This window comes from Heptranchias perlo, chromosome 5 (genome assembly GCF_035084215.1).
Source record: "Heptranchias perlo isolate sHepPer1 chromosome 5, sHepPer1.hap1, whole genome shotgun sequence".
NCBI lineage: Eukaryota > Metazoa > Chordata > Chondrichthyes > Hexanchiformes > Hexanchidae > Heptranchias > Heptranchias perlo.
The window spans coordinates 133,736,222-133,752,549 of NC_090329.1; the positions used below are offsets into that span (position 1 = coordinate 133,736,222).

General features: G+C 45.9%; 1 protein-coding gene across 1 annotated transcript in view; it reads right to left on the bottom strand.

The window, feature by feature from the left end:
- LOC137322210 (dynein axonemal heavy chain 8-like) overlaps positions 1-16,328 on the bottom strand; it is a 1,468,904-nt gene that overhangs the window by 492,829 nt on the left and 959,747 nt on the right. The window contains exons 53-54 of the mRNA XM_067985326.1: positions 15,807-15,947; positions 11,014-11,242 (exon numbers count right to left, since the gene is read on the bottom strand). Of these exons, the coding sequence (XP_067841427.1) occupies positions 11,014-11,242; positions 15,807-15,947 (370 nt within the window). The remainder of the gene's footprint in view (positions 1-11,013; positions 11,243-15,806; positions 15,948-16,328) is intronic.

A 16,328-nucleotide genomic window follows, 5' to 3' on the forward strand; every position in this document is an offset into this window, starting at 1 on the left:
TTATTGATCTCTCTGCTAAGGGAAATAAGTCCTTCCTATCCACTCTATCTAGGCCCCTCATAATTTTGTACACCTCAATTAAATCTCCCTTCAGCCTCCTTTGTTCCAAATAAAACAACCCCAGCCTATCCAATTTTTCCTCATAGCTAAAATTCTCCAGTCCTGGCAACATCCTCATAAATCATCTCTGTACCTTCTCTAGTGCAATCCTTCCTGTAATGTGGTGACTAGAACTGTACGCAGTACTCTAGCTGTGGCTTAACAGTATTTTATACAGTTCCAGCATAACCTCCCTGCTCTTATAGTCTATGCCTCGGCTAATAACCTCCCTGCTCTTATATTCTGTACCTTGGCTAATAAAGGAAAATATTCTATATGCTTTCTTAACCACCTTATCTACCTGTCCTGCAACCTTCAGGGATCTGTGGACATGCACTCCAAGGTCCCTCACTTCCTCAACACCTCGCAGTATCCTTCCATTTATTGTGTATTCCCTTACCTTGTTTGTCCTCCCCAAATGCATTACCTCACACTTCTCCAGATTGATTTCTATTTGCCACTTTTCTGTCCACCTGACAGTCCATTGATATCTTCCTGCAGTCTACAACTTTCCTCCTCATTATCAACCACAAGGCCAATTTTTGTATCATCTGCAAACTTCTTATTTAAGTCCAAATCATTAATATATATCACAAAAAGCAAGGGACCCAGTGCTGAGCACTGCAGAACCCCACTGGAAACAACCTTCCAGTCACAAAACAATACCCTTTGCTTCCTGCCACTGAGCCAATTTTGAATCCAACTTGCCACTTTCCCTTGGATCCCATGGCTTGTACTTTTTTGACCAGTCTGCCATGTAGGACCTCATCAAAAGCCTTGCTAAAATCCATGTAGACTACATCAAACATGTTACTCTCATCGACCCTCCTTGTTACCTCCTCAAAAAATTCAATCAAGTTAGCCAGACGCAACTTTCCTTTAACAAATCCATGCTGACTATCCTTGATTACTCCATGCCTTTCGAAGTGACGGTTTATCCTGTCCATCAGAATTGATTCCAATAATTTGCCCACCACCAAGGTTAGATTGACTGACCTGTAATTATTCGGTCTATCCCTCGCTCCCTTTTTAAACAACAGTACAACGTTAGCAGTTCTCCAATCCTCCGGCACCACGCCTGTATCCAGTGAGGATTGGAAAATGATGGTCAGAGCCTCTGCTATTTTCTCTCTTGCTTCTTTTAGCAGCCTGGGATACATTTCATCCAGGCCTGGAGATTTATCGACCTTCAAAGATGCTAATCCCCTTAATACTTCCTCTCACGATGTTTATCCATTCTAAATCTGTGTCCTCTGGTTCTCGATGATTCTGCCAATGGGAATAGTTTCTCTTTATTTACTTTATCTAAGCCCTTTATTATTTTGAACACTTCTATCAAATCTCCTCTCAACCTTCTCTGCTCCAAGGAGAACAACCCCAGCTTCTCCAGTCTATCCATGTAACTGAAGTCCCTCATCCCTGGAACCATTCTAGTAAATCTTTCCTGCACCCTCTCTAAGGCCTTCACATCCTTCCTAAAGTGCGGAGCGCAGAATTGGACACAATACTCCAGATGTGGCCGAACCAGTGTTTTATAAAGAAAAATAGGGTGGTAATAGTAGGGGACTTTAACTTTCCCAACATTGACTGGGACAGCCATAGCATTAGGGGCTTGGATGGAGAGAAATTTGTTGAGTGCATTCAGGAAGAATTTCTCATTCAGTATGTGGATGGCCCGACTAGAGAGGGGGCAAAACTTGACCTCCTCTTGGGAAATAAGGAAGGGCAGGTGACAGAAGTGTTAGTGAGGGATCACTTTGGGACAAGTGATCATAATTCCATTAGTTTTAAGATAGCTATGGAGAAGGATAGGTCTGGCCCAAAAGTTAAAATTCTAAATTGGGGAAAGGCCAATTTTGATGGTATTAGACAGGAACTTTCAGAAGTTGATTGGGAGAGTCTGTTGGCAGGCAAAGGGACGTCTGGTAAGTGGGAGGCTTTCAAAAGTGTGTTAACCAGGGTTCAGGGTAAGCACATTCCTTATAAAGTGAAGGGCAAGGCTGGTAGAAGTAGGGAACCTTGGATGACTCGGGAGATTGAGGCCCTAGTCAAAAAGAAGAAGGAGGCATATGACATGCATAGGCAGCTGGGATCAAGTGGATCCCTTGAAGAGTATAGAGATTGCCGGAGTAGAGTTAAGAGAGAAATCAGGAGGGCAAAAAGGGGATATGAGATTGCTTTGGCAGATCAGGCAAAGGTGAATCCAAAGAGCTTCTACAAATACATAAAGGGCAAAGGAGTAACTAGGGAGAGAGTAGGGCCTCTTAAGGATCAACAAGGTCACAAGAAATGGGTGAGATCCTGAATGAATATTTCACATCGGTATTTACGGTTGAGAAAGGCATGGATGTTAGGGAACTTGGGGAAATAAATAGTGATGTCTTGAGGAGTGTACATATTACAGAGAGGGAGGTGCTGGAAGTCTTAACGCGCATCAAGGTAGATAAATCTCCGGGACCTGATGAAATGTATCCCAGGACGTTATGGGAGGTTAGGGAGGAAATTGCGGGTCCCCTAGCAGAGATATTTGAATCATCCACCGCTACAGGTGAGGTGCCTGAAGATTGGAGGGTAGCAAATGTTGTGCCTTTGTTTAAGAAGGGCGGCAGGGAAAAGCCTGGGAACTACAGACCAGTGAGCCTGACATCTGTAGTGGGTAAGTTGTTAGAGGGTATTCTGAGGGACAGGATCTACAGGCATTTGGAGAGGCAGGGACTAATTAGGAACAGTCAGCATGGTTTTGTGAGAGGAAAATCATGTCTCACGAATTTGATTGAGTTTTTTGAAGGGGTAACCAAGAAGATAGATGAGGGCTGTGCAGTAGACGTGGTCTACATGGACTTCAGCAAAGCATTTGACAAGGTACCGCATGGTAGGTTGTTACATAAGGTTAAATCTCATGGGATCCAAGGTGAGGTAGCCAATTGGATACAAAATTGGCTTGACGACAGAAGACAGAGGGTGGTTGTAGAGGGTTGTTTTTCAAACTGGATGCCTGTGTCCAGCGGTGTGCCTCAGGGATCGGTGCTGGGTCCGCTGTTATTTGTTATTTATATTAATGATTTGGATGAGAATTTAGGAGGCATGGTTAGTAAGTTTGCAGATGACACCAAGATTGGTGGCATTGTGGACAGTGAAGAAGGTTATCTAGGATTGCAACGGGATCTTGATCAATTGGGCCAGTGGGCCGATGAATGGCAGATGGAGTTTAATTTAGATAAATGTGAGGTGATGCATTTTGGTAGATCGAATCGGGCCAGGACCTACTCCGTTAATGGTAGGGCGTTGGGGAGAGTTATAGAACAAAGAGATCTAGGAGTACAGATTCATAGCTCCTTGAAAGTGGAGTCACAGGTGGATAGGGTGGTGAAGAAGGCATTCGGCATGCTTGGTTTCATTGGTCAGAACATTGAATGCAGGAGTTGGGATGTCTTGTTGAAGTTGTACAGGGCATTGGTGAGGCCACACTTGGAGTACTGTGTACAGTTCTGGTCACCCTATTATGGAAAGGATATTATTAAACTAGAAAGAGTGCAGAAAAGATTTACTAGGATGCTGCCGGGACTTGATGGTTTGACTTACAGGGAGAGGTTAGACAGACTGGGACTTTTTTCCCTGGAGAGTAGGAGATTAAGGGGTGATCTTATAGAAGTCTATAAAATAATGAGGGGCATAGATAAGGTCGATAGTCAAAATCTTTTCCCAAAGGTAGGGGAGTCTATAACGAGGAGTCAAAATCTTTTCCCAAAGGTAGGGGAGTCTATAACGAGGGGGCATAGATTTAAGGTGAGAGGGGAGAGATACAAAAGGGTCCAGAGGGGCAATTTTTTCACTCAAAGGGTGGTGAGTGTCTGGAACGAGCTGCCAGAGGCAGTAGTAGAGGCGGGTACAATTTTGTCTTTTAAAAAGCATTTGGACAGCTACATGGGTAAGATGGGTATAGAGGGATATGGGCCAAGTGCAGGCAATTGGGACTAGATTAGTGGTATAAACTGGGCGACATGGACATGTTGGGCCGAAGGGCCTGTTTCCATGTTGTAACTTCTATGATTCTATGATTGTATAACATAATTTCCTTGCCTCTATGCCTCTATTTATAAAGCCCAGGATCTCATATGCTTTTTTAACCGCTTTCTCAACCTGTTCTGCCAACTTCAGAGATTTGTGCACATATACCCCCAGGTCTCTCTGTTCCTGCACCCCCTTTAGAATTGTACCATTTAGTTTAAATTGCCTCCCCTCGTTCTTCCTGCCAAAATGTATCACTTTGCACTTCTCTGTGTTAAATTTCATCTGCCATGTGCCCACCCATTCCACCACCCTGTCTCTGTCTTCTTGAAGTCTATTACTATCCTCCTCACTGTTTACCTCACTTCCAAGTTTTGTGTCATCTGCAAATTTTGAAATTGTGCCCTTTACACCCAAATCCATGTCATTAATATATATCAAAACCCTGGGGAACACTACTGTCTCCCTTGCTCCAGTCCAAAAAGTAACCATTCACCACTACTCTCTCATTTCTGTCACTTAGCCAATATCGTATCCATGCTGCCACTGCCCCTTTTATTCCATAGGCTTCAATTTTGCTGATTAGCTTATTATGTGGCACTTTATCAAATGCCTTTTGAAAGTCCATCTTCTCAACATCAACTGCAATGCACTCATGGACCCTCTCTGTTACCTCATCAAAAAACTCAATCAACCTAGTTAAACACGATTTTCCTTTAATAAATCCATGCTGGCTTTCCTTTATTAATCCACACTTGTCCAAGTGACTATTAATTTTGTCCTGGATTAACGTTTCTAAAAGCTTCCCCACCGCCAAGGTTAAACTGACAGGCCTGTAGTTGCCGGATTTATCCTAGCACCCTTTTTTGAACAAGGGTGTAACATTTGCAATTCCCCAGTCCTATGGATGTTTGGAAGATTATGGCCAGTACCTCCACAATCTCCACTCTTACTTCCCTCAGCAACCTAAGCTGCATTCCATCCGGACTTATCTGCTTAAAGTACAGCTAGCCTTTCTAGTACCTCCTCTTTATCAATTTTTAGCCCATCCAGTATCTCAACTATATCTTCCTTTACTGAGACTCTGGCAGCATCTTCTTCCTTGGTAAAGACAGAAGCAAACTACTTATTTAGTACCTCGGCCATACCCTCTGCCTCCATGAGTAGATATCCTTTTTGGTCTCTAATTGGCCCCACCCCTCCTCTTACTATCCATTTACTGTTTATATGCCTACAGAAGTCTTTTTGATTCCCTTTTATGTTAGCCGCCAGTCTATTCTCATACTCTCTCTTTGCCCCTCTTATTTCCTTTTTCACTTCCCCTCTGAACTTTCTATATTCAGCCTGGTTCTCACTTGTGTTATCAACCTGATATCTGTCATACACCCCTTTTTTCTGCTTCATCTTACTCTATCTTTTTTGTCATCAAGGGAACTCTGGCTTTAGTTGCCCTACCTTTCTCCTTTGTGGGAATGTACCGAGTCTGTACCTGAACCATCTCCTCTTTAAAGGCCGCCCACTGTTCAATTACAGTTTTGCCTGCCAATCTTTGATTCCAATTTACCTGGGCCAGATCTGTTCTTATCCCACTGAAATTGGCCCTCCTCCAATTGAGTATTTTTGCTTTAGAGTGGTCCGTAGAGTTTTCCATAGCTATTCTAAACCTCATGATAAGATAATTGCTGTTCCCTAAATGTTCCCCCACTAACACTTGCTCCACTTGGCCTCATTCCCCAGAACCAAGTCTAGCAATACCCCCTTCCTTGTTGGGCTGGAAAAGTACTAGTCAAGGAAGTTCTCCTGAACACATTTCAAAAATTCCTCCCCCTCTTTGCCCCTTATATTATTATTATCCCAGTCTATATAAGCATAGTTGAAGTCCCCTGTTATCACTACTCTGTAATTTCCCTGCAAATTTGATCCTCTATATCTTGTCCACTAGTTGGTGGTCCATAGAATACACCCAGTCATGTAATGGCACCTCTATTGTTTCATAACTCTAAACAAAAAGATTCTGTCCTTGACCCCTCCAGGACATCCTCTCTCTCCAGCACTGGAATATTCTCCTTAATCAACCACCCCCAACTTTCCTTCCTTCCCTATTTTACCTAAAGCAAGACCTAGGGTCGATTTTCGGATGGCCAAGCAGGTGCGTTGGGGGCGGGGTGCTCCTAAAATGGCAGAATCCCGGTGCGGGTTCGGAGCCCAGCTCCAATCCGCTGACTTCCGGGTTCCACAGTGACGCGTTCGGATGCACACGCAGCTCCCGAATGCGGGACTCCCACCGGCAATTAAAGCTGACGGGATGCTGCTTTAGATAGTTAGTCAGATAGTCGAGGTACTTGGCAGACATCACTGAGTGGAGATTTTGGCAGGGGTGCAATTTTGAAGGATCCTCAGCGTCTTTCCTGTGCTGTGGGAAACACCCCCTGTTGCAGCAGACGTGTTTCAGCCAGCAGCCAGTGGGAAATGCAAAGGATTATTTGACAGGTGGGAGAAAATCTCATTTATTGCAGCAGGGCACTCTGTCACTTCAGACAAAGTTTTGGCTGCAACATCTGTCTTTCCACTCAAAATTCTTAATTTATACGCTAAACTCTGCTGTGTAAACACATTTACTTACTTTGCGGCCCCCCTCAAACTCACACCGTCAGGATGGGGGGGCGTCATAGCCGCATTCATCACTTCATCCGAGGACGAGCAACATCACCAACCTCGCCAGGCACGCCGTCCACCTCCACCACGTGGAGCCCAACAACACAGTGCTGCGCCACATGCACCTGCACAAAATAGTCATGCAACTACCCATACACCCACTGTAGGGTGACCCAATGGGTGGCATCAAGTGTGGGTGTTCATGGTGAGCGTCATGAAAGGGACTTATTGCACAAGCCAGTCAAGAATGGCTAAGACGTGGCAGTAGTGGTGACAATAATAATATTTAATGTGACATCAACAAAAATCAAATATAAATAAGAAACATGACAAACCGTCAAACACCCTTGTGCATCCCCTTAGTCCTCACAAAACCTTCACCTTACACTTACGAGTACTCCTACGTCCCTATGGCTGCAGCAGAGGTAGTGGCAGGTTGCTCTTGTTCATCACCTGACCGATTAGATGCTTTGAGCCTACACCCTCTGGGTTTCGATGCCCATGAGGGCCCCTCCAAAGACTGCTCCACCCGCACCTGTGCAGGGGCAGACTCGGCCACCTGGAGAGGAGGCAGCACTGCGGGTACTGGTTGAGAGGGGGGCAATGGGTGAGACATGGGAGCGCTTTGAGTGGCGTCCCCACTTCCATGTCCCCTTTCACCATCATCCCTCTCCTGGTCCAGGCCCACATCACTCCTACCACCCTGCTGGACGACTGTTTGGAGGACATGTGTGAAGCCTTGTAAGGCCAGTGCCAGAGTATCTGCCTGCTTGTTTAAGGCGGCAGAATGTTGCTCACCCTGAATCCGAAGGACCGTTGTCAGGGCCTCAATGGACTCATTGGTGAGCCGTGCTTGAAGCTCCATGAAGGTTAGCCTTCCCTCCATCGCAGACATTCCCACACTTACCCGCAACACTATCTCAGAGATGCCCTCACATCCCTCCTGTACCTGTGCCACCATTCCACTCATGCAGGAGTTGGACTCCTCCATCCTCTGTGTGATTGTGGAGAGTGCGCATGGCACTTGTTCCAGCACCTCATAAATGCACTGCTGCCCCTGGATCATTCTGCTTTAGATGGATGGCCCCCAGGGTTCAGCATCTGTGTCCAGCTGAGCAGAGCCTGGAGAAGAGTGCGGACTCTACGCAGCTGCCCCTGCCACCAGTGTCTGCTCGTGCTCACGTGTGTGGTGACTCACCATGTGCAACCCCAACTAAGTGAGGACGGGGACCCACCGAGGTGTGTGTGTCCGCGCTGGTGGATGGCTCGCTTAGATGTGACGGTGCCCCCTCAGAGGCCAGCAGGTCCTCTGAGGAATTGCCCTCCGCCGTCACAGCGGTTGCTGAAGGCCCTGTAAGAGAGCAGAAGGCAATATTAAGCATGATGACAGATGTGGAGGTGCTGAAGATGGCAAGGCATGTTAACATCATTTGCTATTGTGAGTGCTGAATATTGAAGTTCTGTCACCAGCTGTTTGTCGGGTGGCAGTCTCGGCGTCCCTGACGGACAGGCACTCGAGGGTACAGCTTAGTTCCAAAGCCTCCTGCTAAGCGTTTGTGAGGACGACCAGATGTTGCGGCCCCCTCCGGTCTTCGCCCTCTCCCGTGCATTCTGGGCTCTCCTCCTATAAGCGGAGAAAGTAGAGAGGCGTGAGTGAGGGATGGTGACGTGGCCAACCTCTGAATGCATTGGTTTGGGTGAGGCTGACCGTGAAAGAGATGCATCAGAGGGTGAGTATGAGACAGAACCATGACATTCTAGAGGATTGGGTTGACTGGTAGTGGTAGCTTGAGTACTGGGGAGGTGAGTAAGTGCAGGTAAGTTGAGGATGAGGTTTGAGTGGGTTTGAGGAATGTTGTTATATAGTGTTGGCAGTGCAGAAGGAGTTGTGGGGTGGGGGCGGTGATGTGGAAGACGAAGTGTAGGAGAATGAGTAAGTGTACTCACTTTGGCTGACCTAGTTAGGTCATTGAAGCGCTTCCTGCACTGTATCCATGTGCGGGAGACGTTGCTGCCGCTGGTGACCTCCTCTGCCACCTCGAGCCAGGCCTTCTTGGTGGCGGGGCAGGCCACTTCCTCCCATCTGCCGGGTAGAAAATATCCCTCCTCCTCCTCACCCCTGGAAGGAGGCATCAGTAAATCTGGAAGCAGCCTTTCCCCTGGGCTGCTCTATTCTATAATTTTGGTTGTTTGCTCCAGGTGCAGCATTGGAGGACTGCCCCTTTAAATAGGGCTCCGCCAGCCGACAGCCTATGATGCGGGTGCGCAGTCCGCCCACTGCGCAGGTTGACGACGGGAACCCAGAAGCCACGGTAAGTGGCTTCAATTTACTCACGATCGCGTGGGGAACGGATGGATTTTACTGGGCGGGTTACTCACGCACCCAGTCGCCCCCCCCCGCTGCCATCCCGCCTCCCTGGTAATATCGGGGCCCTAGTAACAACTTTTCATGTCTTTCATGTTTGGGCATTGTGTACAAAACACATTATTTGGCTAAGAATTTTTTATCTGACTACAACACTTAAGAAAGTGACAATTCCCAATATGTGTTGTCAGTGGCCATGACTCCTTGCTGGAAACATGGGGCGCTAAATTGGGCCGAGTAGCACCCGTTGTTGCGGCTGGAATCATATAAAGTCGGGAGAAAATTGCTTCAATCAGCGTGCAACGCTGATTTAAAGTGATTAACACCATTTTGGGACTTAACGCTCAACTCAACACACAGTCTTAACCCCGACTATCTGAACGTGTCTTAAAGTGCCAGAGGACCCCCCACCAGCACTATTTAAAGGGACCATGCAGGATTTAGAGGTTCGCGGCTGGATTATTGCTTCAGGCTGCCGAGACATTTGTAACTGTTTTGGAAGTCCCCTAGACTTCAATACTAGGACGCGGGGACATAGCCTAACGTCCCAGGACGTGCAGGAGCGAAGTTAGGAAATGCTTCTAAAGGCAAAGGGTGGGAGACGTTTGGAATGCTGTTTTGCAGACCGCAGTTGATGTTAGCTCACTTGTGAATGTTAAATCTGAGACTGATAAATTTCTGTGAACCAAGGAATATGGGCTGAGACGGGTATATGGAGTTAGGTCACAGGTCCACGATGATCTCATTGAATGGTGGATCAGGCTCGAGGGGCTAAATGCCACTGCCACTTGCTGCCTCTTGATATGCGCCATCTTCTCCTGCAAGAAAGCGGGACGTGCGTCTGGGTGATGTGCCTGTCATTGTTGAATGGCTGCCAGTGTGTATGTGAGTTGTGGGTGGGCGGCTTGAAACAGTGGTAATGTGTAAGGGTGAGAGGAAGCATCTGATTGGCAGAGTTGAGTACTGATGGAAAGAGTTTATTGGTATGTGGGTGATGGGGGGTGTAGTGCTTAGTGCAGTTGGTAGGAGACACCACTTGACAGTTGACCTCACTCACCTTGACCACTCATGTCAAAGCATTGAACTTCTTCCTGCACTGCATCCATGTTCATGATGCTGTGCGCCTCGCATTGACTTCGTCCCCCACTGCCTCCCACTGCCTTTTGAGTATATGTCTGGAGGGCCTCTTGCACCCCCCCCCCCCGCCCCCCCACCTGCGGATATAGGATGTTCCTCCCTCTGTCCACCTCTTGCACCCAAGGTCTCTAGTGCATCAGCAGAGAACCTTGGTGCATGCACTCTCGCAGGCCTGGTACCAACTCAGATCGGCAGATTGGTGAGGTCTGGCATGCAGATTGGAGGATGTGGGATTTAGTAGTGCACAACCTTTATTCAATGCTTTAACATAACTCATCAGTGTGTAAACATCGGGTTGGGACCTGCATCTGTGTTTTATGGGTGTGATATCTGATCTCTGTTCAGACTCCGTGCAGACAGTAGACTGTTATTTTCAGCAAATAACAGGTCCCAGCTACCTTTAAGAGATTTCTAAGAAACATGCTCCCTTTAAGAGACTGAGCTTCCTTTGGTGGTGGAAAGTGTGAATTGCACTGATTCCACGTGCAAGGCACGGAAAGGAATGCTGATTGCAGGTAAGTGCTCCGGTGGGTCCAAACTTGCGTCCTGCCTGCGCAGGGGCCATTGGGCGCGGGGTACTAACGCATCGCGCTACCCGCGTCCAAAAACAGCCCCTATCGAATTTTTCCCCCACGAAATCAGAAAAACAACCCCAATAAAGCAATACCATGTGTAACTACTTTGTTGCTCATTTGTAAGGTGCATAGTTCTGAACCATGATATATAAAACATAATTTCATTGCTCTTACCTTTCTGATTAACAAGAAATTCAAACATGGTCTGGGCACTACCTGCAGGGATCCTAGGTAGGTCAAGTTTGCTGTTGTGTTTTCGGAGGAATTGCTCAAGTTTAATTCTACTGTCCAGCTCCAACAGGGCACCAACACTCCACATCAGCACAAATACAAAGAGCCGCCTAAGTTGCATTACATTAATATTTCCTCCCTCTTCCATCAAACCATCTAGCAGCGTAATGGACTAAAGGAAGAGAAAAATATGCATTGTTAATAGGAACATAGGAACAGGAGTAGGCCATTCAGCCCCTCATGCCTACTCCACCATTTGATAAGATCATGGCTGATCTGTGATCTAACTCCATATACCCGCCTTTGGCCCATATCCCTTAATACCTTTGGTTGCCAAAAAGCTATCTATCTCAGATTTAAATTTAGCAATTGAGCTAGTATCAATTGCCGTTTGCGGAAGAGAGTTCCAAACTTCTACCACCCTTTGTGTGTAGAAATGTTTTCTAATCTCGCTCCTGAAAGGTCTGGCTCTAATTTTTAGACTGTGCCCCCTACTCCTAGAATCCCCAACCAGTGGAAATAGTTTCTCTCTATCCACCATATCTGTTCCCCTTAATATCTTATAAACTTCGATCAGATCACTCCTTAACCTTCTAAACTCTAGAGAATACAACCCCAATTTGTGTAATCTCTCCTCGTAACTGAACCCTTGAAGTCGGGGTATCATTCTAGTAAACCTACACTGCACTCCCTCCAAGGCCAATATGTCCTTCCGAAGGTGCGGTGCCCAGAACTGCTCACAGTACTCCAGGGCTAACCAGGCTTTTGTATAGCTAAAGAAATGTCTCTCTAGGACTTGAATATTTTCTGTAAGACTGCTTAAGTATTTTTTTAATGTACATTAAGCATAGCACTCACGTATCAATATATTGTGCCAGGGAATTGAATAATGAAGATTCACAACTCAATACTCCATTTGGAGAGCTCCTAACCCTAAAGCTGTCAGAGGAAGGTGCAGTCTGGAGGTAGGAGTTACATTAGTGAGAAGGAGCACAAGTCATTTCAGCTTGCTACCAAGCACTTACCAGTGATTGGTTGCAGAAAGAAACTGGCAGCCACCTGAACGGGAGTTAGTTGCATTCTTGTCCTTTGTTTTGCAGCATGATATGTAGTGCTGGGAATGGGGAGTGAGTATATTTTTTTTAATTCATTCTTGGGATGTGGGTGTCACTGGCAAGGCCAGCATTTATTGCCCATCCCTAGTTGCCCTTGAGAAGATGGTAGTGGGCCTTCTTATTGAACTGCTGCCATCCATGTAATGAAGCTGCTCTCACACTGCTGTTATGCTAGGTAGGGAATTTGATGATGGTGAAGGAATGCCAATATAAGTCGAAGTTAGGATTGTGTGTGACTTTGGGTGGATGTTTAAGCCAGTGGATGAAGTGCTGGTCAAGCAAACTGCTTTGATCTGGATGGTGTTGAACTTTTTGAGTGTTGTTGCAGTTGCATCCATCCTGATATGTGCCTTGTAGGTGATGGAAAGGCTTTGGGGAATCAGGAGGTGAGCCATTCACTGCAGAATACACAGCTTTTGCCCCGCTCTACTAGCCACAACAATTATGTGGCTGGTCCAGTTGAGTTTCTGGTCAATGCTGACCTCCCAGGATGTTGATGGTGGAGGACTCAGCGATGGTAATGCCATTGAATGTCAAGGGGAGGTGGTTAGACTCTCTCTTCTTGGAGATGATCGTTTTCTGGCACTTGAGTGGCATGAATAATATTTGCCGCTTATCAGCCTAATTCTGGATGTTGTCCAGGTCTTGCTGCATGCAGACATGAACTGCTTCAGTGTCTGAGAAATTGCGCATGGAGCTGAACACTGCAATCATCAGTGAACAGTCACACTTCTGACTTTATGATGGAGGGACGGTCATTGATGAAGCAGCTGAAGATAGTTGGGCTAAGGACGCTGCCCTGAGGAACTCATGCAGCGATGTCCTGGGGCTGAGAGGTTTGACCACCAACAACCACGACCATCACTTGCTGGGCTCCACCATCGTTGAGGATGGTGATGTTCATGGATCCTCCTTCTCCTGCTAGGTATGGCTCCAACCACTGGAGGGTTTTCCCCCTGATCCCCATTGACCACAGTTTTAGTACAGCTCAAGGGCAGTCACTCCATCCTCACCTCTGGAATTTAGCTCTCATATCCATGTTTGGGCCATGGCTATAATGAGGTCTGGAGCTGAGTAGTTCAGAACCCAAATTGAGCAATGGTAAGCAGTTTATTGGTGAGTAAGAGTTGCTTGACAGCACTACTGATGACTCCTTCCATAGCTTTGCTGATGATTGAGAGTAGACTGATGGGGCAGTAATTGACCGGGTTGAATTTGTCCTGCTTTTTGTGGACAGGACATAGCTGGGCAATTTTCTACATTGTCGCTTAGATGCCAGTGTTGTGGCTGTACTGGAACAGTTTACCTGGGGATCCAGCTAGATCTGGAACACAGTTCTTCAACACGACATCCAGGATGTTGTCAGGGCCTAAAGCCTTTGCTGTGTCCAGCTCATCACTTTAGAAACATAGACAATTTACAGCACAGAAGAGGCCATTTGGCACATCGTGTCCATTCCGGTCGAAAAAGAGCTATCCAGCCTAATCCCATTTTCCAGCACTTTGGTCCATAGCCTTATAGATTATGGCACTTCAAATGCAAATCCAAGTACTTTCTTGATATCAGGTGGAGTAAATCGAATTGGCTAAAGACTGGCAGCTGTAATAATGGTGACCTCATGAGGAGGCCAAGAAGGATCATCCACTTGGCATTTCTGGCTGACGATGGGTGCAAATGCTTCAGCCTTTTCATTTGCATTCACTTGCTGGGCTCCACCATCGTTGAGGATGGTGATGTTCATGGATCCTCCTTCTCCTGTTAGTTGCTCAATTGTCCACCACCATTCACAACTGGATGTGGTAGGGTTTCACAACCACGACCTGATCCATTGGTTATAGGATTGCTTAGCTGTCTATACCATGCTGCTTCTACTGTTTAGCACTGAGTTGTAGCTTCACCAGATATTTTGAGGTGTGCCTAGTGCTGCTCCTGCATTCTATTCTACAATCTTCATTACACAGAATTACATAGAATGTACAGCACAGAAACAGGCTATTTGGCCCAACAGGTCCATGCCGGTATTTATTCTCCACATCAGTCTCCTCCATCCCTATTTCATCTAACCCTATCAGCATATCCTTCTATTCCTTTCTCCCTCATGTGTTTATCTCGCTTCCCCTTAAATGCATCAATGTTAGTCACCTCAACTCCTCCTTGTGGTAGCGAGTTCCACATTCTAACCACTCTGGGTAAAGAAGTTTCTCCTGAATTCCCTATTGGATTTATTAGTGACTTTCTTATATTTATGGCCCCTAGTTCTGGTCTCCCTCGCAAGTGGAAACATCTTCTCTACGTCTACTCTATCAAACCCTTTCACATAATCTTAAAGATCTCTATCAGGTCACCTCTCAGTCTTTTCTTTTCTAGAGAAAAGAGCCCCAGGTGCTCAATCTTTCCTAATAGGTAGAACCTCTCAGTAATGGTATCATCCTAGTAAATCTTTTTTGCACCTTCTCCAGTACCTCTATATCCTTTTTATAATATTGAGACAGAACTGTGCACAGTGCTTCAAGCCTGGCCCAACCAAGGTACTATACAAGTTAAACATAATTTCTCTGCTTTTCAAGTCTATCCCCCTAGAAATTAACCCCAGTACTTGGTTTGTTTTTCTTAAGGCCTTATTAACCTGCGTCGCTACTTTTCATGATTTGTGTATCTGTGCCCCTAGATCCCTTTGCTCCTCTATACCATTTAGACTCTTATTTTCCAAGCAGTATGTGGCCCCCTTATTCTTCCTATCAAAATGTAAAACCTCACACTTATCTATATTGAAATCTATTTGCTAATTGCAGGCCAATTTTGCAAGTTTATTAATGTCTTCCTGTATTTTGTCACAGTCCTCCTAACTATTAACTATGCTCCCCTGAACCAGGGTTGGCCATCTGGCTTGATGGTGATGGAGGACTAAGAGATATGCCAGGTCACAAGGTTATAGATTGTGGTGGTATACACTTTTTGTACTGTTGATGGCCCTCAGTACCTCATAGATACTCAGTTTTGAGCTGCTAGATCTGTTCTTGCACTATCCAACTTAACACAGTGGTGCTACATGACACAATAGAGGCTGTTCTCATTGTGAAAATGGAACTTAGTTTGTGCGATGGTCATTCCTAACAATCTGAGACAGGTAGGTTGGTGAGGATGAGGTCAAGTTATTTCCTTGTGTTGGTTCTCTCACCACCTGCTGCAAGCCCAGTCTGGCAGTTATGTCCTTCAGGACTTGTCTAACTCAGTCAATGATGGTACTAGCAAGCCAGTCTTGGTGATGGACATTGAAGTCCCCCACCCAGAGTATATTCTGTGCATTTGCTATCTTCAGTGCTTGCTTCAAGTGGTCTTCGACATGGAGAAGTATTGATTCATTTGCTGAGGGAGGGCGTTAGGTGGTAATCAGCAGAAGGCTTCCTTGCCCATGCTTGACCTGAAAACATGAGACTTCGTGGGGTCCAGAATCAATGTTGAGAACTCCCAGGGCCGCTCCCCGACTGTATACCACTGTGACCCCACCTCTAGTGGATCTGCTGACACAGAACCTACCCAGGGATGGTGTTGGAGGAGTCTGGGATATATTACAAACAAATATACATACAAAGCTGACATTACAGTAGAGAGATTTCCAACCTGCATGATGTAGTTACACTCCAGCAGCTCCATTACTGGATTGAGGTTTAACTTCATGTATATGTAACTATCTTCAAAGGCTTTGTTATACAAATCTTGTAGAATCTCAGCCTCCCGAGGAACATGCCTCTTTAACCAAGCCTGTAAGCCAAAACGTACAAACTTTCAGAACAATGAGGGGAGAGGGGCAATTCTTGCCTCAGTTTTGACAAGTAAAAAGTGGTGAAATATAATCAGGAGGCACTAATAGATTGTCCGTCTGTGTTTAGTGCTGCTCTTATCATTAGTTAACTAACATTAGCAAAAGAAACCTAATATTTGCAAGGGAAAAGTTTTTGTAAAGTCATTAATAAGCAATGCTGCAGCATTCAGCAGTGACATAGTCAAATTGAAAAGTGAATATTTTACCCCGGCCTAGACCTGACACTAGACTTAATGGAAGAGAAAGTTTTGAAATATTGTCATTGTCACAGTAGCCGACCTGTTTGGGGGAGGGGAAAGAATTCTGTGGGATAAATTTGT